Source organism: Cavia porcellus, unplaced genomic scaffold (assembly GCF_034190915.1).
Source record: "Cavia porcellus strain 051 isolate PalLab524CR breed Dunkin Hartley unplaced genomic scaffold, mCavPor4.1 scaffold_24, whole genome shotgun sequence".
Lineage (NCBI taxonomy): Eukaryota > Metazoa > Chordata > Mammalia > Rodentia > Caviidae > Cavia > Cavia porcellus.
The window spans coordinates 44,022,481-44,048,643 of record NW_026947507.1 but is presented as its reverse complement, the minus strand read 5'-3'; the positions used below and the strand labels follow the sequence as shown (position 1 = coordinate 44,048,643).

The window sequence follows — 26,163 nt, the reverse complement described above, 5'->3', positions numbered from 1 at the left end:
AGGATATTGATCATTCTCTTTTATGCTTTGGCTATTAACCTTCTCCTATATTTAACTACTTGGTAAATACAAGCTATTTGTCATCTTGTGGCTTCTAACAGAAATTTAGTGTTTGTTGTGGATAAAGTGTTTATGTCATCGTGTATTTGCAAGTTTTTTCATATTGTCTTATGTTGTATATTTTAATATCAAAATAATGTTTCTTTTTGTTTTTTAGATACTGGTATATGGAGATTTGCCAAAAAATAAAGAAAATATAATATATTTAGCAAACCATCGCAGCACAGGTTTGTATTCCATTTGCATGAAACTTAGCTTTTTCACAAAGGATCCATGAGTAAATATTTTTATATATTTAAATGGATTTTTGTAGTTAAAACATGAATTTTCTATGCAGATTTTACGCCTGTTCTTACACTTTTGTGATTTCACTTTTTAGATGGTCAGTAATGTGAAAGCTGGTTTTCTAAACTTGGTCCACTTCGTCCTCATTACTTTGAGTAGCTCTTCCCCGTATCCAGTCTTCCTTTCATGACATGTGTCTAGAAGTAAGACTGGCGGGTTGCAGTGTTGGTGTGTTTTATGCTCTTGTCTGTAGAGCAGTGGCCATCTGTGTCCCTGTCCTCTGGCTGCCACATCTCCCATGCCCGTGTCTGACCTCTTTCTCACGTGCCCGTCTTCTGCAGAAGAATCATGGAGACTTCTCTCCTGTAGACTTTGGGTTAAGGCACTTTAACAAAAAAACTGCAGTCTAAGTGTTGTTGGTAATTTGTGGTGATAGTACCCTGGGCTTCTGTCCCCTCGCCAGTTTCCTCCAGCAGTGACATCTTGTGTAACTAATGCAGTACACGTATTGGGTGACATTGGTTAGGGTAAGGCTGTAAAGTGACCTGACTCACCTGCTGGGACACCACCTGCCCCACTTCCCTTCATTCTCTCCCCCCTCAAGGTGACCTTGTTGCTTTCTCGCCCGCACCATTGGTAAGTACCGAGGAAGGGAGTTGGGAGGCATTGGCTTCAGCTGCGCGTCCGATGGTCACACTCACATCCCCAGGAGGAGAGCTACTGTCCCAAGACCGACAAGCATTTCCACCCTGCCGTGTGTTCCTCTCAACTGTATTAACAGACCGGCTCCAATATGGATCTAATGACAGTGGACTTGAGGCCGTGTGGGTGTCTGCTCCTACCTTGGCCTGTGCAGAAGTGTGGGCCTCTTTGCCTTGTCCTGTTGCAGGAGAAAAATTTCTGCCTGGGCTCTTGGAATCACATGCAGGCTTTGTGGGCCTCAGGCAGGGAAATGTGCAGGGCAGCCTCGGTTCTCCTGCATGACACAGCGGTGAATTCTGTGTCAACTCAGAATTTTTTTCCTACTTAATAGGACTCTTAAAATTCCTGTTCAGTTTCCTGCCAGCTTTTCCTTTTTCAGGTTTTATGGAAATACTGTTCTCTGACAGAGCTATGGTCCTCCTATCACCACAGGCAGAAAATCCCTGGACCTTCCTGGAGGAAGTGGTAGTAACATCAGTAATACAGTAACCGGCACTTGTGTGCTTCCTTTGCATCGGCTGTCACATAGGTTCCCTCTGAGCAGACACGCTTGGGAGAAAACAGCAGAAGAGAGCATTCCCCAGGCTGGGTGAGTGGCACCTGCCTGGAACCCCAGCACGCTGGGAGGCTCACAAGGCTGAGCCTGGCCTGGGTCATTTAGTGACTTAAAGAGACACTGCCTCATGAAAGGGTGGGGCAATGGCCCCAGGTTCCATCCCAGCACTGGGGCCGGGACCTGGGGCTTGCAGGAAGCACAGGAAGCCTGTGCGCTCCGTTCTGGGCCTGTACTCAGTGCTGCAGCCTCCAAGCTCCTGGGACTCTCCTAGTGCTGTGACACTGAGTCCCAGCCAGCCATCCCTGGGGTTGGGAAGCCGCTTTTTGGATCCTTTTTGAGAACCCATAACTTGGAGAAGTAGTGGAGGAGTGGTTTTCGACTGCTTTCGAACCGCAGGCTTCTGTCCTTACAGGACAGGGTTTGGTGCCTGCCCAGGAGCATCCCTGCAGGAGTGCTGCACTTAGTTTCGGGGATCCGGGTGACCGCTGCCTGTGGTGATCAGATTACCTTTAGAAAAAGCTTTTGGTGACCCTCAGAATCTGTGAAAATGTGCAGGCACAGAGAACATTTCAAGAAGCACTGTCCCTGGGGCTCTGTGACCCCTGCAGGGCACAGGCGTCACAAGCTCGCCTCCTTCTGGGCTGGGACCTGAGTCACCTGGGAGAAGACAGGAAAAGCAAGGAAGACAATTCAGCAGCAGACAGCAGTGGCCCCAGCTTTGGCCTCTGCATGGCTCATGTCAGTTCTCAGATGTCTCCACTGCGACTTTTGGATCCAGAGGCTGGGTCAGGACAGTTGATTCTGAACTTGTCAGCTTGGAAATCCTACACTTTCTCCTGACCATTTTTGGAAGACTCATCTGATGCACACATGATTGTTTCAATACACAAGTGCATTTGTTATTCCCCAAACTTAAATATAATTCATGCAGGAAAAGATGGCAGACCCAGCTCTGTATGCCATCCCAGGATATACTTGTTCCTGAGCACTCTGCAGAGCCACACAGAATTAGTTCCCAGCTAGCCTATGTTGGCAGTGGGTACAGTTATTACAGAGATGTGTTTAGACACCTTTCAGATGCTTGTGTTTATCAGTAATCATTTATTACCTCCGAATATGAAGGAGCTCAGGACAGGGCCTCTATGGGAAGTTCTGTCCAGTAATGGTGAACCTTCCAGAATTGTCAGGGATTTGAAAGGCCTGCTGCGGCATGCGTGTCCTCTGATGTAGAGGAAATGCTGAGTGGTTGGCCAGTAAGGCGGCTCAGGGGTCGGGTCATGTAGGGTGGGGAGGTCTTGCAGGCATTGCTGAGCTTGAAGAAGCTTTAGCAAAATTTAATTATTTAATAATTATAAGCCATAAGTTATCAGTAATTAAAGTTAACTTTAGTGATAATCTTTCGTTAAAAAGAAATTTATTATAAGTGGTATTTTCCTAGGAGGTTAATTTTCAGTGTTTTAAGTGGCTCACTCTTTGAGACAGCCTGTGTCATGTGTATTATCTAAAGGATTTCATAAGATTTTCACTCTGTAATGGCCCAGGCGGACTGATTGCTTCCACAGGTTGTGAACCTCCTCTTTCTAAGTCTTGCACCCTGAAACGTGTTTGTGAATGTTTCAGGAGTCTCCCCCACGGGTCACTTTCACATTTGTGTTCTCATCAGAAAACAAGATGCACTTCTTGGGGTCTCCAGACACTGCTGCCCGGCCCCTTCCACTGCATTTCTCCTGGTCTGGGGAGCCTCTGCTGTGTTTGCTGTCTTTGTGCTGGAAAGACCCACACCCTTGGTTCAGAATTCCTCTTGCTGGAAGTTCAGATCACAACTACTGGGGAATTTTTCTGCTGCTCACTCAAGCCTGGTTCTTCCTCCCACAAGCCCATGGCAGTGCACGCCAGGCTGCTGTATTAACCAGCGGCCCCGGTCCTGCGCTGGGTGTGTGAGGAGCTCACCCCACCTTGCCAGCACCTGGCACTGTGTCCCAAAGTCCCCTGGGGATGGTGCAGTTCTGCCTTTCTGGTTAACATAGATACACAGAGTGTTTAGTGGTATTTGATTGTTTCCTTTGGACATTTTTGCTTGCAATATCCCCTTTTTCAAAGTGTGATGAGACATTCCCACAATATAATTTTCTAAGTATCTGGGATTGATTTAACATAATTTCAGAGTTCTGATCCAAACATTCTTAAAAGCTGGAAAGGCTGGTTCTGTCCTGTGAGGGGAATGACATGGCCAAGCCATGTGGGTGTGCTAACCGGGCTGTCTCCGCAGTTGACTGGATTGTCGCCGACATCCTGGCCATGAGGCAGAACGCGGTGGGGCATGTGCGCTACGTGCTGAAGGACAGACTGAAGTGGCTGCCTCTCTATGGTTATTACTTTTCACAGGTAACCTGTTTCTCTGCTTTTTTCTTTGATGTGTTAAATTTATCTATTTAACAGGATCTCACTAGATAGGCTGGCCTTGAACTTGTGATCCTTCTGCTTCAGCCTCCCAAGTGCTAAGATTATTTATGTATCAATTTATAGAAATTTTATATTTTAAAATTCAATATGTCCTTAATTTAAGAGGTTTTTTTTTTTTTTTTTTTTTTGCATTATTTTGAAGTTACTGGGATTGAACCCAGGTCCTTACGCATTCCAAGCAAATGCTGTACCACTGAGCTACACCTTCACCCACACACGATTTTTAAAAAGTTACATTCTAAATCGAATTGTTAGTTTTTGTTTTTTTGCGGCTGTATCTCACTATGGAGTTCAGGCTGGCCTTGAACTCAGTATATAGCCTATGTTGGCCCCAAGCTTGCAGCGGTCTTCTTGCCTTAGCTCCCTGAGCGCTGGGATTATAGGTTTGTACCACCATACCTGGCTCATTATTTTTTAATAGTGTTTATGTACGTGTGATTATCCATATAGTTACATGAAATAGCAAAAATGCAAATAGGAAACTAGAAAGCATACTCAGTAGTTACTTACCTTAAGGAACTAACGGCAGAAGTAATTCATAATCTGTAAAAGCCAAAACAAAACAGTAAACTGTCGTGTGCTGAGCACAGGAGATGAGGAAATGTGGTTCGTGTACACGTAGGACTGTTGCTCCCGGCCTTCTCGCCACAGAGACAGCGGCCACCAGGTCCGGAGGTGCTTATTTCATCTTTGTCTCTGGTGTTGGCACCGGGCCTCCTGGACCCGACCTTTGTCACCTCCTTCTGGTCACATAGAGTCATTGCAGAGGCCCGGGCCACAATCTGTGGGTTGGTCCACGCTCCATTAGGGGCTACATAAATACCTGTAACTGGATCAGATCTTTAAACCCCTAAAGATCATGAGTGTTGACATTAAAAGTGCTTCTGTTAAGAAGTCGCTGGAAATATTGGGAATTAGGATCTGTTTGATCAAGTTTTAGTTTAAAGGTTTTATATATATATATATATATATATATATATATATATATTTTTTTTTTTTTTTTTTTTTTTTTTTTTTTTTTTGCCTTTTTCCTTTTTATCGGTACCAGGGATCGAACTCATGACTGCCTGCTTGCAAGGCAGGTGCTTATGCTGCTGAGCTAAATCCCCAGCCCCTTAAAGGTTATATTTTTAAGAAATGAAGCATTTTTATGTGAACTACCAACAAAACCAGATGTTCCTGTGTTTCTCACTATAGTGTGGCATGTAGTTCTATATGAATTTTACACGGATAGTTTTCAGCTGAGAGCTGTTTGGTGCGACTGTTTGAACCTTGAATAGGGCATGAATTCTGAAATAGAGTTAAATGCTGTGTTCTATGAAGTAAAGTGGACTTGCTGACAACTGTAGAACATTTCCTGTTTTAAGAACAAACGTTTGCTCCCCTTACTGTCTCTGTCCAGCACGGGGGGATCTACGTGAAGCGAAGTGCCAAGTTCAATGAGCGCAAGATGCGGGACACCCTGCAGAGCTACGTGGCCGCGGGCACACCGGTGAGGCCCGGATTCCCTTCACGCCCAGATTTTGGGGGCTACGCTGGGATCTAAGAATCGTCTTGAAAGATGCTGCCTGTGCAATTGCCTGGGAAGTGCCCTGGGGCTTCCTGCAGAAGGCTCTTGAAGGCCGGTGGGCAGGTGGCCTTGGGGCAGAAGGGTGTGGGCTCCCGTCCCTTCCCGGTCTACATCTGAGATGGGGTACAGCTGCTCCCAGTGCATGGCACATGCCTGTTTCTTCACACCAGATTTATTTCTGGAAGGAAGCAATTTTTCTGTCAGGTGTAAATTTGGATTTCTTGTATATACTGAGTTGTTTGAAAAATCAAAGAAGAGTGAATACCTATAAATGCAAAAAAACTTCGATGTGAATGTGATTGTACAAAAGTTTGCTAAAGAAAAAAACAATCTCAGCCTCCATGTGCAGAATGCTGTGCTGAAAGGGGTGGGAACCACCTCCCCAACACGGCTGCAGTGACCAGCTATTGTGCTGACCAGCAGCTGCAGTGACCAGCACTGTAATGGGCCCGAGTCCTGCGGCCATGGTTCAGGGTGCACGGGCAGGTCTCTCTCCCCTCCCCCCGCCTCCCCCCCACTGTCCTGCTGCCTCTGTTCCGGTGATTGCGAGAACAACAGTTATTTGAGCAGGCTTTCTTATCCAAAAACCTTTGCAAGCCAGCTATACCATCACTTTAGAAGTAGCAGGAGGTGTTTTCAGGGCAGGAGTAGCACAGCGTGTGTGGCGAGGAAGGCCTGTTGCCCGTGGAGCAGGGCCAACGGCTCTTCCCGTTCAGGACACTGTGGCCACATCTGGCTTTTAGATTCCGGATGGTCGTTTCATTTTCTCAACATCTAAGAGCCATAGAACAGAGATTATTGCCTGACTACTTTGTTATACTCCATTTTTGCAAGTTAATGAAGGACTAATTTGATAGAATATATTTGTTGTCAGTTTTCATATGGCTTAGTGTTTCTCATAGGAATCTAGTCCATGATTACATCCTCTCTTATACAGTATTAGTATTGAAGAGACTTCAGAGTTTGTGTTTAAAAGTGCACTTGTATTATAAATGACTAAGAAACACATCGCCACAATTGCCACTGAGACAGTCTTTTCATGAGGTACTCCCTGACAGATGCAAGGAAAACTGACAACCAAGAGGGCTATAGCAGTCCTCTGGTTACAGTTCAAGCTAGTAACACTTATTATTAGCTTACCTTAAGAAACCAATGACAAAAGTAGCTCATAATCCATAAAAGCCAAAACAAAGCAGGGAGCTGTTGTGTGCTGAAGTTATACTTTCTCTTCCAGTTTCAAATGGGAGGGAGCCACTGCAATCGGATTATCTGATAATCCTCTGATACTGGATTTGGCTTTTAAGTGCTAGATTTGCTGCTTAAACCTTGTTACTCTGCTCAAGCTACTTAACCTTTCTAACCTTAATTTTTGCTTCCTTACATGTTAACTCTTGCAGTGACTACTATTTAATGTGGTGGTAAGGCTTAAAGGTATAATTTAAAGTTGCCATGGTAACAAATTTTCACAAGAGTATTGGCTAAAATTAGAATTACCAATTCTGAAAGTCATTCCAGGGTCAGTGTCCCTGGACTCAAGCCAAGCTGTCATCAGGGCTGTGGTCTTCTTGGGGGTCTCCTGTGAGAACCTATCCAAAATGAAAATATAAAAAGGACTTGAGATGTAGCTCCTTGTGAAGGCTCTGGTGTCCATCCCAGGACCAACACACACGTTAGGTAGGTGGGCACCATGGTGCATGCCTATGATTCCAGCACTCTGGGAAGCTGAGGCAGGAGGATTACTATGGCAGTTCCAAGCTACCCAGGGCAACTGAGCAACTTAAACATGCCTTACCCCCCCCCCCAAAAAAATAGAACAAACTGGATATGTAGCTTAGTACATAGGCCCTGGATTCAATCCTGATACCACGCCAAAAAGAAAGGGAGAAAAGAGAAAGAAAGAAGCTAGTGCATAGAAAAAAAGGCTGTCTTTAATAGAAAGTTACTAATTCAGTGGTTGATTGTAACTTGAATAATCTTTATTTCTTAAATAGGCTTTTAATGTAAATACTTATTTTATACCTAGAGACTGAAGCATCTGTTTCAGATGGTACTACAGAAAGATAGGGCATGTCATGAAAAAAGCATATTGAATGTTTTAAAATATGGAGATCATGACAGCAGAGAATAGGATCTTTGGTTCTTACAATGAAAATAGTAGAGAAGGGATTTGTGTGTGTATAAAGCAAAATTCCTGGGGACTAGGGATGTAGCTCAGTGGCATAAGCACCTGCCTTGCAAGCAAACGGTCGTGAGTTCGATCCCCGGTACGGATTAAAAAAAAAAAGCAAAATTCCTTGCATAGTTGGATTTGACTGTAAGTGGATGTCAGTGTTCTTACTCCGCCCTGTGCTGGAGCAGGGGCTTCATTTCTTTAATGCTCTGCGGGGCAGAGGCCCCAGTATCCTGCCTCCCCTGGCTGAGCCCTCTTATTATATCTCATTGCTCTCCTAGAAATCCCAGCTATTTGGTGGCTCAAGCAAAAGAATTGCAAGTCAAGGTCAGCCAGGGTGATCCTGTGAGACCCTGTGTCAAAATGAAAAAAATGAGGGTTCAATCTCCAGTATCCACAAGAAAGGAAAAAAGAAAAGAAGAAAAGAAATATTTCAGGGTCTCAGAGGAGAAAGGCCATTTTACTCACTATTGGGGAGCATTGCATGACCAGGTTTTTAACTAGTGCCTCTTAGCATGTTGTTAGAAATGCTTTTAGATTCTTAGTTACTGCGCCATTAGGGTATCTGTTATAGTCAGACTTAACTCCCGGACTTTGATTTTGCTTACTCTGCCTGAAGTGAAATCCACATACATTTCACCCACCCTAGGAAACACTGTCTTTCTTAGCAGTAAGAGGGTTAGTGTTGATCAGTAGAATAATAACAACAGAGCTCACACCGAAAACAAACTGGTTTCTTTGTGTCCCACAGATGTACCTTGTGATTTTTCCAGAGGGGACAAGGTATAATCCAAAAGTCCTTGCCGCTAGTCAGGCATTTGCTGCTGAGCGGGGTGAGTAAATATTTGTGTTTGAAAAAGTAGTTTTTAAAGATAGTGATATTTTAGTTTTTCTTCTTGGAATAGAAATGTATGTTCTACAAGAATTGAAAGAACAAGTGCTCTTTCCTAAGAGAGACTTTCTCTTAGGAAAGTGCAGTTTCTCCTTAATCCCTGGCCATGTCCGTACTTATGTCTGGGAGGCTGATTTCAGGTGCTGGAGGTAATGCATGTTCCTGTGTGTGGGTTTCATTAAAACCTCAGCTGTGCGATTCGGTAGGTGCAATCAGTTTCTACAGCGGGCTGCATGTGACGGAAAGAGTTCCTTTTTGTGGGTCTGTGTGTCCGTTGGCCTCCGAACTCTCTTCTTACCCATATAGTTGCAAATTGCCTCATGTTGCAGACGTTGCTTTGTATCTTGGAAAGACTGGCAGAGCCGGGGAGCCAGGCAGCACAAGGCTCAGCCAGAGGGGTCCAGCTGGCTGCGGCCCAGATGCCCAGGGGTGAGGCTAGATTCCGCAAAACTCAGCTCACTGCTTGCCAGCAGCTTTGCCTACTGCAGGTCCGTCATCACAGATGGTAGACAAATCGTTAAGTTTAAATGTGCCACTGAGATATCTGTATCATGGCTGTGCAGATTTGTTAAAGTCTAATAAATTTGTGCAGTGGGATGAATACAGTCTCTGTGATGAGCATAGACAGTATGTTTTAGCTTTGAAGGGTTTCTGATCTTTTTTCTGAAATTCACCTTTTACAATAAAATATACTTCCTACTTAAACATGGCATATTCCATTTGGTAAAACAAATGCTTATATGCTAATTGATTTATTCATTATGTTGTGTTTTTTGAGTTGTGGTTTAAATTTTTTTCTTTTTATTTAGAGTAAGTTATTTTTACATGTAACAATTTTATTACTAATATTTTAAGATTTTTTTTAAAAGTCCAATCCTTTTATTTAGATGATGGTCTAATATAGCTAATAAAGGTTATTTTTCAGAATTCATCCTAATTTTGTAATGCTGCAAGTATGCTAAGTAATTTTAAGGTAGTATAATTTGTATTTTTTTAAATCTGGTTTTATGGGAGTTATCTATAACTGATTGCTATATGGTATTAATTTGTTATTTTGCATGAATCATAAAACTTTCTTTGTCAAAAGGCAAAAACAGGAAAACTTTGTTTCATGCTTATGATTTTTAATTGTTAGTGGTTCATAGCATGACAATGATTGATTGCTATTATTTATTAGGTATATTTTTTTGTTACTGTATTTATTAGGTGTATTTTTTTGTTACTGTAGAGTAACAGTGGCCAGTGACCTGTGACCTCCAGTTGTCTAGGAAAGGTGCTCCTGTTTTCCCTCCCCTTAACTCACAACTGAGGTTAATTAATATAATAAAAACAGTTTAACTTGTGTCTTCAGTAGTAAGCTAATTTTTCTTCAAGGAAGTTGAAACTAATTGCACTTGTTGGTCTGTGCTTATGTAAAATTATCAGTGATTTTATTCCTAAGGTACGTTCACTTGATTGTAACTTTAAAAAAAAATCAAGAAACACACAAACCAAAATTATCCTTTTTAAATTGAGTTTTTAAAAATGTGGTACTTGTTTACGCCTTTAAGGCATTACCGTATTTATTTCTCTGGTTTTCTGCTGATGACATTGGCAGGTTTATGTGGTGTAACAGGGTTGGGTCTCTGTCCCTTATATTCCAAGGCCCTAGTTATTGCTATTTTCTAAATGTGTTTTGCCTAAAACAACTCATTACCCACAACGTATGTTGATTCTATATTAGGACTGTTACTTAAACTATGTCACGTTGTTACCATGTCAAGAAACCTTAATATTCACAGGGCTGGGGATTTAGCTCAGCGGCATAAGTGCCTGCCTTACAAGCAGGCAGTCGTGAGTTCGATCCCTGGTACCGATAAAAAGGAAAAAGACAAAAAAAAAAAAAAGAAACCTTAATATTCACTTAAAACGGTCATGTTAGAAGCCCATGTTCAAACCTGCACCAGAATTTTCATTCTCCTGTGCTGGTCAGGTATTGACCACAGTGGGAACAGAGAAAGGCAGTGGGGAACATCGGCTTTAAGATTCCTCCACAGTGACCTGCAGGCAGCACGCGGTCACCTTGCAGACCCTGCCCTTCCGTGTCCTGACTGTGGCTCCGGCTTCCTGTAGCTCTCTGGCTGCAGCCGCGCGGGACCCTGGGCCCTGGCTTGCGTGTGAGCTGGAGAACACGGAGTTGACACTTACTGGTGGCCCTGAGCTTTACACCCAGGGGTCAGCCACATGGGAGATGTGGGCAGCAGTCATACACGGTGGGCAGGAAGCGGCCCGGTCCTGTGCCTGCAGACGCTCGGACCTTTGAGATTTTGTTTTCAAGTGGTTGGAAGGAATTTCAGTATGCGTATTAGCATATTTTAATATGCTAATAATATTTCTGCAATATATGACATTAAAAGACAATACAAAACTCTAATAAGAAAAAGGCAAACTAGAAAAATGGGAAAAGAGCTTGAATAAGAAGTTCAAAAACTATGAATGACCTTTACTTCTGAATAAAAAATGTTCATTCACCCTAAGAATAAGGAAGTGGGGATTAAAGGGGTCCTTTGAACCAGTTTGTGCTGGTCACTGTGACCGGATGTAAAGGAAGTTTGTCACACAGTGCTTGCAGGAGAGACACTGACCCTTCCAGGGGGCAAACACACATTGGTGGCCTCACACAGCGCCAGCTCTTAGGAGGTGTGGCTTGCTGGGGTGGCCCCCCCACCACGGTGTTTCTTGCCCCAGCTGCTGGCTCTCTTCGTACACATGCACACACGTACAGGCACATGCACACAGCCAGGTCCTCCCTGGGTAAAGCAAGGTGCTGCCAGCAGGGCCAGGAGGGCTCCTGCCTTCCGGTTCAGGGTCCTGCGCTTGCCCGTCTGGATTGCATCCAAAGTGGCACTGAGTGCCTGGAGGATGCGGCTGGCTCTGCTCCACCTACTCCTGGTCTGCATGTGCTGGCATCTAGGCTGGGGTCCCAGGCGGGGGCATTGTTTCTCCACCCCCAGAGATCTGTAGTTTGCCGTCTGCACCCCCAGATTGCACCGTGCCTGATCCTTCTGCCCACCTCGTAGTTTTCAGAGGTTTTCTTCCCCTCCAGGTTTAGGGTGTGTTTGCCTTCAGAAAGTTACATTCCTCTGCCAACAGCGCTCTCGCTGTGCCTTTTAATCAGAGTCTTAATTTGGACCTTAGATGTGGCAGCTATGGGAGAGTCCCTGCTTTAGGTTCGCAGCCCCACCTGCTTTGCCTGCTTCACCCAGCTGCCCCCTGTGCCCAGTTTACCTCTAGTCTAATCTGAAACAGGGTGTGGGTTCCTGCCCACAGCCACCAGGACCCCTTTCTGCCTCCCCGTGTTGACCCAGTCCACGCTCTAGCTGTACCCCACCTCGGGCTCCTGTGAGCTCCATTCCCACTGGTCATCACGTTTTTAATTCCCATTTGGTAACTGAACATTAGACCTGCATTCTCTGTACAGCCAGGTGACAGTTTTAACTTTACCATAGCCGTGGACGGCAGAGTGGACTTTACTGTAGCATTGGACAACAGAGTGGACTTTACTGTAGCAGTGGACACTAGAGTGGAACTTTTTTTTTTTTTGTCTTTTTGAGATAGGGTCTCGCTATGCAGTTTAGGCTGGTCTTGAGCTCACTTTGTGGCCCAGGCTGGTCTCGAACTCACAACAATCCTCCTGCCTCAGCCTCCAGAGTGCTGGGATTGCAGGCGTGAGCCACTACACCCGGCTAGAGTGGAACTTTTTTTTTTTTTTTGTCTTTTTCATTTTTTTCGGTACCGGGGATTGAACTCATGACCGCCTGCTTACAAGGCAGATGCTTATGCCACTGAGCTAAATCCCCAGCCCCCTAGAGTGGAACTTTTTATAGAAAGGCAATGCCCTGTTCTTCCAGTGTTCTCCTCTCGTCCCTCTTACATTGCGTTAGCCCAACTTTTTTTTTGTTCGTTTGTTTTTGGCTTATGTGTTCTATAGCATTTCATTCTTTATGTTTAAAAAAGAAATCTGGTGTCCCCTAAGTCTATAATTCTGGCCTTTTCACCTCTGTCCTTCTCTGTCCTGTTGTCCCATTATTGCAGTGGTGCTGTCTTTGCATACAGTCTCCGAAGGCTTATTTCTAGTTGCTTCTTGCCATTTCATTCTTTTCAACTTTTATTTTTATTAGTCCAAGTTTGCAGTGCATAATGATCACATTCTTCCTGGAGAATCGGTTCATGTGTGAACCACATCTTTCTCTCTTTTCTCCCTTCATTTCTTGACCCTCTTCCCATTGCAAAACCTATTTCCTACTATGTATCTTTTACTTTGCTCTGTATTTATAGTTTGCATTTCTCTTGTGAGAGAAGCCATACGACTTTTATGCTTGGATGTCTTATTTCACTTATCATTATGTATTCAAGGTAAGACGACTCAACTGTATCCTCCTTTGTGGCAGAGGAGTATTCCAATGTGTAGAAACACCACATTCTCTTTACCCTTTCAGCTGTTGATGGACAGGTAGACCACGTCCAAGACTTAGTGGTTCTGGGTTGTTCTGCTATAAATATGTGTATCACTGTGACATGGGGTCTTTAACTCTTTTGGGAAGACACCTGGAAGTGGACTAGCTGGGTAAAATGCCATTTCTAGTTTTTTTTTTTTTTTTAAATTTTGAAAAGAATAAAACAGAAGAAAAACAATCAAACCAGTATAAGAGATACAGGACTTTGAAACATACAAAATCAACCATGATGCCTCTTGACATCTGCAAAATAACTGCAGATAACTTTGGAGATAGTAAAAATCAAACAGAACAGAACAGAATAGGAACAGTAAAAACAAAACAATGAATGCAATAAAGGGCTTCAAAATAAGCCAATAGTAGATATAAAATTGTTACCATAATATTTCCTTCTGTCTTTGAAATAGCTACTCCTGCCATTGGATTTGACATAATCACACAAAACAAAAGAGAATAAAACCCAACTCAACAAAATAATGGAACTGATTCAAGACTTCCAAAACAAGACCATAGGGAATCAACAGTGGCTGTAACCCTCAGAAGAAGATCCCCCTAGATGCCACACTGCGTACCGCTATCCTTTGAACCTATGATCAGACCACTGCCTCTAGACCTGCAGTGTTAGTGAAACACCAGAGCACCGCAGGCATCCAATTGCGTTTCACCTCCATGCTATCATCACAGCCGGTTGCTTATGGGGGTGGGGCGAGAATTGGTACTTTTGCCAGCCCATGTGCCAGAAGGGGCTGGGGTCTGGCTGTTGCCCAGCAGCAGCTCACGCATGGCGCTGGTTCCCAGACCAGGCTTGTTGGCTCTCGTTTTATTTTTTGAGGATTTCCATGCTGGCTTCCATCGTAGCTTTTCTAGTTTGTGTTCATGCTAGCAGTGAAGAAGGCTCCTCATTCCCGCAGCCTCGCCAGCATCAGTTATTGTTTGATTTCTTCTTTTTCTTTTTGATACTGAGGATGGAACTCATGATCTGGCACTTGCCAGGCAGATGTTTATGCCGCTGAGCTAAATCCTCAGCCCCTGCTGTTTGATTTCTTGACAATGGCTGTTCTTTCTGCAGTAAGACAGAATCTCAGTGTTGTTTTAATTCGCGTTTCTCAAAGGGTCAGAGATGTTAACTTTTTTCCATGTATTTACTCCTATTTGTACTTTTGAGAGGTGTCTACATCCTAGTTGCCCATTTTTCCCCCATTGGTTCTTTTATTCTGGGAAGTCAACTTTTTTCCTTTATATAATCTGGATGTTGGTCCTCTGTCTGAGGAATAGCTGGCAAAATATTTTCCCATTCTATAGGCTGTCTCCTCACTCCAATGGTTGTTTCCTTTGCTGTGAAGAAGCTTTTCAGTTTCATGATACTGTCTGTTGGTTCTTGGTGGTGTCTCCTCTGCAGTGGGGTTCTGTTCAGAGTTATCTGTTTTGTCTTCCAGAAGTTGTTTCTGTTTTCATATTTAGGTCTTTGATCCAGTTGGATTTTATTTTAGAACATAGTGAGAAATACAGGCCTTCACTCAGTTTTCTGCAGGCGTGGCCAGTTTTCTCTGCATCATTGTTTAAAAGAAACTCTCTTTTCTCTATTGTATATTTTTGGCTTCTTTGTCAAAGATCAGGTAGCTGGATGTGCCTGGGTTTGTTTCTGTTTCCTCTGGGTGTTTTGTTTTGATTCTTTTCATTTTCTGAAACAGATTCTCTCTATATAGTTCAAACTGGCCTTAAACTCACTGTCTTGGCCAGGCTGGCCTCAAACTCATGGCAGTCGTCCTGCCTCAGCCTCCCGAGTGCTTGAGACTACAGGCGTGCACCACCATACCTGGCTACTGTGTCTTGTGTTCTTTTCCACTGATGTACATGTCTGTTTCTGTCCTGGTACCATGCTGGTGTTTTGTTTATCACGCTAGCTTTGTAGTATCATTTGAAATCCAGGATTGTGATACCTCCTATTTTGATCTTATTTTCCGGGATTGCTTTGCATTCTGGGGCTCTTCTGATTCCACATGAATTAATTTTAGGATTGTTTTCTCTAATTCCTTGAGGGGCACTGTTTGGACTTGGATTCGGGTTGTATTAAATCTGCCCCTGAGTTTGAAGTGTGGCTGTTGTGACAGCGTGGGTTCAGCCTGTCTGGGACCAGGGGCTCTGTCCACTTCTTACATCCTCCTGGACCTCCCGTTTTCAGAGCACTTTGACTTGCTAGCGAGGCCTTTCACTTCATGTTAGGTCAGCTCTGCAGTGTCTAGAGTGTTACGAATGGCGCTGCTCTCCCAGTTTCCTGCTTGATGAGCTCTTTGTTGGTGTGGAGGAACGCTGTTGGTTTTCCTAAGTCAATGCCTCCTGCTGCATTACTGCATTTCCTTATTAATTCCAGCGGGCTTTTGGTGCATTGTTTTTGAGTTCTTATGAAGAGGATTGTGTCATGTGCCAAATATGACAATTTGACTTACGGCTTTCTTGTACGTGTCCTATTTGTTTACCACCCTGGTTGCTCTGGCTAATGTTTTGAGTACTGCGTTGAACACGAGCGATGGTAGTGGATGTCCTTGACTTCTTCCTGATTTTAGAGGGAAAGCTTTATGTTTTTCCCCATTTAATATGATGTTGGCAGTAGGTTTGTCAGGAATGGTTATCAGATTGAAATACAGTCCTTCTGTACTTCTTTTCTTTAGGGACTTATTCTTATCCAGACTAGATGTTAGATTTGGTCAAGGTTTTCTCTGTGTCTATTGAGATGAACATGTGGCTTTTGTCTTTGTGACATATTGTTTAATTTCCATGGGTTTATTTCCTGTGATTGCTTTTTTTTTTCATTTCTAGTTTCATTGCACTATGACTGATAATAGGCATGGGATAATTTCAGTTGTTTTGCATTTATTTAAGCATGTTTTATTGGCTAGTGTGTGATTTATTTTGGAGACAGTTTCATTACCACTGAGAAAAATGGATGTTCTGTTGTTGGGTAGAATGTACTGTATGTGTCTGTTAAGTCCATTTGCTCAAAGGTTTATTTCAGCTTTGATATTTCTTTGTGGGCTTTCTTCCTCTGGTCGATCTATTGTGACAGTGGATATTGAGGCCCCATTACAATTGTGTTGATCCTCTCTGATTGTTTATGTCCAGGAGTGTTTGTTTTATGCATTTGGGTACGCCTGTTTGCCCTGCACTATGTTTACGATTGCTAAGTCTTCCTGTTGAATTGTTCTCTAATCAGTATGTAATGACCTTCTTTGCCACTTTTGATCAGTTTTGGCTTAAAGTCCACTTGGTCTAAAAATAAATTCCTTCTGCTTTTTTCTGGGTTCCTGTTGCATGGAATATTGTTTTCTGTTCTTAAGTTTTGAATCTGTACATTCCTTTTTGAATTAAATGTGTTTCTTGTAAACAGTGTACCGTTCTGCCAATCTGCGTCTTGATTGAGGAACTGAGCCCACTCACAGTGGGCGTGCTGGTGGGAAGGAGTTGACCATTTCCTGTCTCTGCGAAGTTTCCCTGCTGCTGATTCCCTGTCTCCTTCTGTGGAATGGCTCATCCTCCCTGCCTGTCTGTGCTGTGCACCTTTTGGCATTGTTAGCTTGTTCGCCCTCTTCCTGGGGTGGTAGCTCACAATTTTTTGGAGTGCTGGTTTGGTGGTCATCAGTTGCTTCAGGTGTTCTTTGTGCTGTAAATACATTCTTTCTCCATCAATTTTGAAAAACAGTTTTGCAGGATATATCAGTCTGGGTTGATAGTTTTCTTTTAGGACTTGAAACACTTCACTCCATACTCCTTTGCCTGTAAGGTTTGTGATGAGAAGTCTGCTATAATTCTAATGGGTTTTCCTTTGTAAATGACTTGTTACTTTTCTCTAACAGCTGTTAAGATTCGGTCCTTTGGTTGGATTTCTGGGATTTTGCATAAGATGGGTTGTGGAGATGATCTTTTCTGATCTTTGCTCTTTGGGTTCCTGCTTGCCTCACTTATCTGTCTGTTAAATTCTTTCCCTATATTTGGAAAATTTTCTAATATTTCTATAAAGAGTTTTTTTTATGCCATTTGAGCTGTCTTCTGATTTTTTACTAATTCCAATTTGTCTTGGTCTTCTTTGTGTCACTTCACATCTGTTGGATCCATTTTTCATACTGTTTTGTGACTTTTAAAGTGTCTCCAAATCACTGCTCTCCAAGAGCAGCCCTGCCTTTTAGTCCTACACTCGGTCCTCACAGTGGCTGCTTCAGCTGCTCATCTGTTATGGATTAAAAACTGGTGGTCAGCTTTACACCAGCGGAACTAATCAGCAAGGTGCTGAATGTAAATGGCTCACCTGAGGAGAGTTGCCAGCATAAATAGACACGTGAAGAAGAAGAGCTGGCTTTGTGGGTTTCTCTAAGTGTTGGCTGTTTGACCTGTTGGTTCTCCTGGAGGAGTGTGTTATGACTAGCTTCTCTAGTGTGAGTTTGACCATTGTCAGTGGAGGAGCTCGGGACCTTGTTGGTGAGAGTGGCTGTGATTCACTTTGGGGGCTCTGGTCCTTACATCAAGCATCATTTCCTGGCTCTTGGGAGAATATGTGTGCTACTTAATCTTAGAAGAAGTTTGTCTTAAGAAGTTGTAAGTTGTACTTAAGAAGTTGTAAGTTGTACTTAAGTTGTACTTAAGAAGTTTGTCATGCTGGTTTCCTGACATGTACTCAACTTGTGCTTATCGTTAGAGGAGCTCAGGACCTCTGTGTCGCTGAGGATGGCTGTGGTGCTTTTCAGGACAGTCCTGATCCTTGTTTGAGTGTGACTTCTCAGCTCTAGTGTAGAACCCTCCACCTACCAGCAGAGCTCCTTCACCCCGCTGGCATAGACTTTCTGGCTTCCAGTGTTGACCTTTGGGCCTCTCCAGCACAGATTCATGAAAGATACTGGTGTGAGTCCTTCTTGTGGGCTCTGGACCTCCAGCTGGACTTGTGGGAGGCATTGTCATGAGCTCTGGGTCTTCGGCTGGACTCATGTAAGACATTGCTGGAGGATCCAGGCCCTTGGCTGAATATCCTGTGTGTTTAGTGCTGTGAACAGATTTCCTGCACTTTCTTGTGTTTAACTCAGAGTGGCCATCATAAAATAATATTATAAATTCTGTATCCTGATTGTAATTGTTCTCCTCACAGCCCCTGACTACAGTAGAACTTTTAATTTACTGACTTTTCAGAAGAACTTTTAATTTCCTGAGTTACTGTTTGGTACCTTTTCATGCCCTCTAATTCTTTAATAAACTGATCATTCATGTTTTATATCATTTTGTTTAGCTCAACTAGCTTTTCATTAGTGCCTTCTCCAAGCTCACCTGTCTATTATTATTATTATTATTATTATTATTAAGTCAATTATCTGCTTGGTTCTGTCTTCTTTGAGCTTGCCAATCACCATAGTGGGTTTTTTCTCTTTATTATCCTTTCAGGTAATTTGGTTATGCAGTTTCTGATTTCATCCACCTCAGTGTCCCATGAGTCAGCTTTTGGGGAGCTGGAAGTTTTTAGGGACATTCTTTCACTTGGTCTTCTCATATCTCTATTGGTTTTTAATTTTGTTTTGGTTTTCGCCTACTTCTGCAGATTGATTGTAGTGGAAGACTTGTTGCTAGCACGGAGACCTCTTTATTTAGGTCTGCTTTTCAGTGATGTGCTCTGAGCATGGCTGACTAGGCCTTTGCCTCTGTCCCACGATCCAGCCACCACAACTTTCTTGAGCAGGGAGGAGGTGATGTACTTGGCCCAGCTTTTCTGGAAATGGGCCACAGTCGTGTTAGTGACACAGAAGCAATCCAGATATTGGCTTACAGAGAAAACTGACTAGTAGCAGTAACTGTGCCGCCTTGCAATAGCAGTGAAATCCGCACAAGTGACACCTGGACAAACTGGATATTGATATACCTAGGAACCAGTAATATGCCACGTTTAAACACAGAAAGATCTAAAATCAAAGAACCAACACTAAGACAAACCAGATGTTGACATAGAGGAAGTAGCTACTAAATGTGACCTCTTAACCTCCACTAACAATTGAACAATATTTAACAGTAATAACAGAGTTAAATTAGCTATCTGAAAATTCATAAAGCCTAGTGGGCTGTACTAGGAAGGCTAAAAGTCATGATGGACTGGAGATTGAAAGAAACTGAATTTGTAAAATTAATGGAGGCTGAAAAGGAAGAAAGAAAAGTAAGGTAAAGGATCCTATGAGGAATAAAAGGAAATTAATTGTATTAGAGCAAAGTAACAGAAAAGTAAAAATGGCTGTGGGTGTGGCTTAGTGGTAGAGCTCTCGTCATGTATTCTCAAGACCCTGGGTTTAATGCCCAGCACCAAAACGAAAGAAAGAATGAAAGAAAAGCAAAACCAAAATGAGCAGAAAAGAAAAATTAAAAAGAATTAAAAGGAGAAAAGAAAAAGACAAAAGGAGAAAAAACCCAAATCCCTCTCCCTGCGCCATAAAAAAGGACAAAAAGGAAAAATTTGAGTTGGGGAAAAACTGCACTGTGGTTTCACAGTGTGCGTGAGGCCTGGGGCCAGCGCTCTGCCATCCAGGCCCCTCCCTGCTCCTCTGCCCCAGCCCCTCGCCCTGTTCTCCCACCAGTGACAGGCTCTGCAGTCAGTCTGCCACTCGGGATTCTTCTGCCTTACTGTGCAGCCTGTGGAATGTGAGGTGTGTCCGTACCTCAAAGGTCCCTCTGTCCATGCACCCCGATGTGGCAGCTGTCCCACCTGGGGGTCCTTGTTCACGTGGTAGATGGGGAAGGCAGTCAGGCTAGCGGTCTCTGCTGCATGTGGGCCACAGGCTGCTGGACTTTCAGACCCACTGCTTCTGAGAGCCGCACTCTCTGAGCCTGGCTCCTCAGCATGAAGGCTGAGCCTGGGTCTTTCCCTACCTGAGCTTCAGCTTCTCAGCAGGTTTGCATGGACCCACACCCGCTCCACAGCTGCCGCCTGCCTGTGACTGCTCTCACCCAGTCATTGTGGGCAGTGTCACTGGAACCTGGAGAAGATCGTTCTTTGGGTAACATTTAACGCTACCCAAATGCAGCTGACTAAGCTCTGGCTGTGGGGCGTGTGCAGCAGCGAGCATCCCCACCTCTGGCGACTGTTAGGGCATCACTTTCCAAGTAAAACACCGTACTCTTTGTAACTTACAGTAACTGGGCTAACGCTGTGGCCTGGCCCAGTGCTGCTCCCTGGGGGCTGCTGCTCCCCGGGGCTCCTTCCCTTTCAGGGTGTGGCCTTGTCCACCCATGGTCAGGTCCGTCAGCTGGTGGCTCTGCTGCCCTAAACCCGGGAGAAACCACACTGAGTGGGTTTGGGGTTAGCAGGAGGTCGTGGTCAGGGCGCTGAACCCACAGCACGGAGTTGTCAGGGAGGGCACTGCATGTCACATGGGGCCAGGTGCCCTAATTCTTGCCATTTTGGAGTCCATATCTCCAGCAGCTTCCAGAATGTTCTTTGACCTCAGCACTTGCACACTTGATGTGAGCTAATGTCTCTCCCTGTCCTCTCTGCGGTGGGAATGTACACACAGATCCCTCCCAGCTGTTCCTCCTTGCCTGGCTCAGCTGACTGGCGAGTCTCCCTCAGCACCACATCCACTCCGTGCCTGGCTCCGCATCTGGCCTCACTGACTGCGTTTCCTCTTCCCCTTTGCATGGTTCTGCCGCACTTCAGCTGCTTGCTGTCTGGGACCCAGTGTCCTGAGTAGTCTCGAGTGTCCCGAGTGCTTGGAGGCCACTGGCAGAGCCCCTGCTGGCCCTGCTGAGGCTGCGTGTGGCCTGGGGCCAGCGCTTTGCCATCCAGGCCCCTCCCTGCCCTTGTGCCCCAGCCCCTCGCCCATTTTCCCACCAGTGACAGTTGAGTGACCTAAAAGATCTTAACTATGGGTAATATTTCTTTATTCTGAGAATGTTTCATATCTCATTTGAGGCACTCATCCTTGTGCTGCAAGGATTTGGTGTTTTGTTACCTCAGAAACTTTCTGCTTCTGTTCTGTGCATGTTCTCCCGGGGTGGCCCAGGCTGGCCACACGTGCTGGGATTACCAGTTCATACTACCACGCCCAGCGCCTCATTAACATCTACCCATTTGTAGTTTTAGGGTCGTGTCTTGCTTTTTACTAACTACAGAGTGGAAAAAGTCTGAGCTAGACATTCTGAGCTCCTGCTGGGTACAGTTCTCTTCATTTTACTTCTGTACACCCAGTTACTGACCTTGAGGAGGTCCAGTGTGGTGGCATACACAGTGCACCGTGGGCTGAGCTCTGCATTGTGAGCCTTTCCTGTACAGATCCCGAGCACTGCTGCCTGAGGCGTCATGTGTGGTGCTCCCAAGTGCGCACTAACCACCCTGAGGAGGAGACGGCTCGAGGATGAGGTACACTGTCTTAGTGGGAAAAAGGGGGTGGCTCCCAGAGCAGAGCTGAGTCCCCAGCAGTCAAGAAGCCAAGCAATCACTTGAGGGGTCCGGCTCAGGCCTGGAAAGCCCCTGGGGGCAGAGCTGAGGCCCATGGAGCTGGAGCAGTTGGGAACTCTTGGCTTCTCCCCCAAAATTCTGGCTTCTCTCGGTATTTTTTTTTTTTTTTAATTTAAAGAGAGAAGAAAAAAAAGGACATAAAAAAATGCAGTAAAAGGGTACAAATAATACAGTATTTCTAGAAAAAAATATATACAGTACGAAATCACCAGTTAACAGGCTACACATTATCTTCCCAGAAACAGTTGTCCATATCACTAAATTAAAGCATATAAAGTGAACATTCATACAGTGAAATTGGAGACAGTTCCGTTCAGTGATCCAACAAAAGCTCAGTTATATGATTTTCCATATACCTGCGGTTATATCCCTCAGTCCACCTTACTTTCTTCTCTTTTTTACAGTAACAATTACACTTTTAGGGTTTTATTACTCTCACGGTTCTTATGTGACTAAGCAAAACAGAGTCAGAACAGAAGGGTGGGCATAGCACGTGATGCAAAAATAGAATACCAGGTAATTAAAAGTGGTTACCATTGTGCCTCTTGCTATTTTTAAATTGAGTTGTCTATATCATCAGGTATAACAGAATTGATCAAAACAATACGGAACAAAACCAAACAAATCTACACTGAGGACCTTACAGGACTTCCAAAAAAAAAAAAAAAAGATGATAGTCATTCCATATTGGGCATCATAGTATATCTTATTGCCTTCAAAGTGATTGCCTATACCCTCAAACTTGATACTATCAAACAAAATAGAATTTACAATAATCAGACAGAACAAGATGGGGAGAGCAATACTGAGGTTCAAGTCAGGTTAATAGGAAAACAAAAAGTTACTATAATATGTCCCATTATTCTTTAATTTAGTTTTCCCTTAATTAAAAAAATGAGAGAAAATAGATTAATTTAAAAATAGGGGGAAGATTGAGATTAGAGAGGACATTGTAATAGAACAACTCAGGGCAGAACCGAGCAATTCAAGCATCATTGTGTTTCACCACCAGATAATCTAACATAATTGTAGTCACCATAGTGCCTTTTTCCTTAAATTATTTGAGTGTAACTTCTCCATGCTATAATATCAAGCATATCTAGACAGTGTGAAGCCTTTCAAGAGAATGCAAGAATTACAGGGTATTTAGAACCTGCTAATAGAAAACAAACAATGGTTTCTATATTATCTCTTTGCCTATAAAGAGTTTTGTTTATACTGTAGCATATAGTGAAATATAGTAAGATACAACATGTTAAAACCAGTGGAAACAGATGTACTACAGCTAGATGGGACTTCGAAACAAGACGATATTAAATCAGCACTAGCTTTTATGTTGTGTTGCTTTCTTTAAAATAGCTATTTGTGCTATCATAGATACTAAAATCGAACAATCCAGGTTAAAACCATTGTGGTTAATGAGTGAAAACATTATATGGCTTCAAACTAATATGATTGGGAATCATGATTACCACATACTTCTGTGTATTCTTATCATTTCTTACACTAGGGAAACTATTCGGTATTTATACATGCGAGTTTGATTTATTTCACTTATGAGTATGGTCTCAAGCTGCATCCATTTATTTATAAATGTCTCAATGCAGTCATTCTTTATAGCTGAGTAGTACTCCATTGTATAAAAATACCACAACTTTTTTATCCATTCTTCAGTTGATGGACACTTAGGTTGTTTCCAAGATCTGGCTATTACAAATTGTGCTGCTATAAACATGGGTGCACATATATCACTGTGGTATGATGCTTTCAGTTCTTCTGGAAATAGCTAGGTCATATGGGGCTTCCAGTCCCAGCTTTCTGAGAAATCTCCAGACTGACCTCCACAATGGTTGCACTAGTCTACACTCTCACCAACAGTGCAGGAGAGATTCTTTTTCTCCACAGCCTCTCCAGCATTTGTTGTTGTTGGTTTTCTTGATCTTGGCCATTCTTTCAGGAGTGAGATGAAATCTCAGTGTGGTTTTGATTTGCATTTCTCTAATGACCAATGATGATGAACATTTTTTCATATATTTATTTGCCATTTGTATTTCTTCATCTGAGAATTGTTTATTCATCTCAGATGCCCATTTTTGGATTGGGTCTTTGAATTTTGGAGGTCTGATTTTTTTAAAATTCTTTATATGTTTTAAACAGAAGTCCTTTGTCTGAGGGGCAGTTCACTAAGATTTTTTCCCAGTTTGTGGGTTTTCTTCTTACCATACTGGAGACTTCTTTTGACGTGCAGAAACTTTTTAATAAGAGTTGATCCCAGTTATTGATTCTGGGAAGTATTTCCCATGCGGTTTGAGTCCTGTTCATGAATTCTCTATCTAATTTGTTTTTACCTAATTTCAAGGTTTTTACCTAATTTGTCTTCCAATAGATTTAGTGTTTCTGTTTTAATATTTAGATCTTTGATCCATTTAGATTTTATTTTAGTACATGGTGTTAGGCATAGGTCTAGTTTTAGTTTTCGACATATGGAGAGCCAGTTTTTCCAGCACCATTTATTAAAGAGACTGTCCTACTCCCAGTGAACCTGTTTGGCCCCTTTATTGAAGATAAGGTGGTTGAGTGTGTTTGCAGTTGTGGTTGTATCTTCTAATCTATTCCACTGATCTTCAGCTCTGTTTTGGTTCCAGTACCATGTTGATTTTACTACAGTTGCTTTGTAGTATAGTTTTAAGTCAGGAATTGTGATACCTCCTGCCTTGCTTTTGCTGCTTAGAACTGTCCTTGCTATTCTAGGTCTCTTCTCACTCCAGATGAATTTTAGGAGTGGTTTCTCAAGTTCTATGAGGTATGCTGATGGTATTTTTATTGGGATTGCGTTGAATCTGTATAAAAGTTTTGGGAGAATGGCCATTTTCACAATATTTATTCTCCCTATCCATGAGCAAGGGATGTTTTTCCGTTTCCGAGATCATCTTCAATTTCATTTTTCAGTGTAATATAATTTTCCCTGTACAGGTCTTTCACTTCTTTCGTGAGAGTAATTCCTAGATATTTCATTTTTTTGGTTGCTAGTGTGAAGGGTGTGGCTTCTCTTATTTCTCTTTCTGCAACTTTGTTGTTAGTGTATAGGAATGCTATTGATTTTTGAGTATTGATTTTATAGCCAGCTACATTACTAAATTTATTTATTATATCTAGCAGTCTTTCAATGGAGTTTTGGGGATCTTCTATATAGAGTATCATGTCATCTGCAAATGATAGCTTCTTCTTTTCCTATCTTTATGCCTTTTATTTCTCTCTCTTGTCTAATTGCTCTGGCTAATATTTCCAGTACTATATTAAATAGGAATGGTGATAAGGGACATCCTTGTCTTGTGCCTGATTTTAAAGTAAAGGCCTTCAATTTTTGGCCATTTAGTATGATATTGACTTTTGGTTTGTCATAGATGGCCTTTATTATATTGAGGTAAAGACCATCTATTCCAATTTTTTGCAGGGTTCTTATCATGAATGAATGATGGACCTTATCAAAAGCTTTTTCTGCATCTATAGAAATGATCATGTGGTTCTTAACTTTTGGCTCTATTGATATGGTGTATTACATTTATTGATTTACGTATATTGAACCATCCTTGCATTCCTGGGATGAATCCCACTTTGTCATGGTGTATAATCTTCTTGATGATTTGCTGCATCCTATTTGCCAATATTTTATTGAGGATTTTTGCATCTGTGTTCATTAGGGAGATTGGTCTGTAGTTCTCTTTTTTAGTTGGGTCTTTCTCAGGTTTTGGTACTAGAGTAATATTTGCTTCCAGAAATGACTTAGGAAGGATTGTTTCCCTTTCAATTTCATTGAAGAGTTTGAGGAGTGTTGGCATTAGGTCTTCTTTGTATTTCTTGTAGAATTCTGCAGTGAATCCATCTGGGCCTGGACTCTTCTTTGTAGGTAAGGATTTAATTACCTTTTCGATTTCATTAATAGAAATTAGGTTATTCGGTAGTTTTACAAGTTCATGACCTAGCTTTGGTACTTCATATGCTTCTAAGAATCTGTCCATTTCCTCTGTGTTATCAAACCTTTGAGAGTAGAGGTTTTCAAAATAGGTGTTGATGATTTTCTATATTTCTGTAGGGTCTGTAGTGATTTCTCCTCTTTCATTCCTTATTGCATGAATTTGAGCTTTTTCTTACCCTTTAATAAGGTTTACAAGGGGCTTATCAATTTTATTTATTCTTTCAAAGAACCAACTCTTTGATTCATTGATTTTTTAGATTTTTTTTTAGTCTCTATTGCATTGATTTCTGCTCTGATTTTTATAATCTCTTCTTTTGGCTTTGGGCTTGACTTGCTCTTCTTTTTCTAGCTGTTTGAGGTGTAACATCAGGTTATTTATTTGTATTCGTTCTGTTTTCCTGATGTGTGAACTCAGTGCAATAAATTTTCCTCTGAGGACAGCTTTCATTGCATCCCACAGATTCCGGTAAGTTGTATTTGTGTTTTCATTTTCTTGTAGGTAGTGTTTAATTTCTCC

General features: G+C 42.7%; 1 protein-coding gene across 1 annotated transcript in view; it reads left to right on the top strand.

Moving 5' to 3' along the window:
- Positions 1-26,163, top strand: part of Agpat5 (1-acylglycerol-3-phosphate O-acyltransferase 5) — a 49,286-nt gene that overhangs the window by 15,567 nt on the left and 7,556 nt on the right. Inside the window, exons 2-5 of the mRNA XM_063234979.1 lie at positions 218-287; positions 3,873-3,988; positions 5,469-5,558; positions 8,558-8,639. Of these exons, the coding sequence (XP_063091049.1) occupies positions 218-287; positions 3,873-3,988; positions 5,469-5,558; positions 8,558-8,639 (358 nt within the window). The remainder of the gene's footprint in view (positions 1-217; positions 288-3,872; positions 3,989-5,468; positions 5,559-8,557; positions 8,640-26,163) is intronic.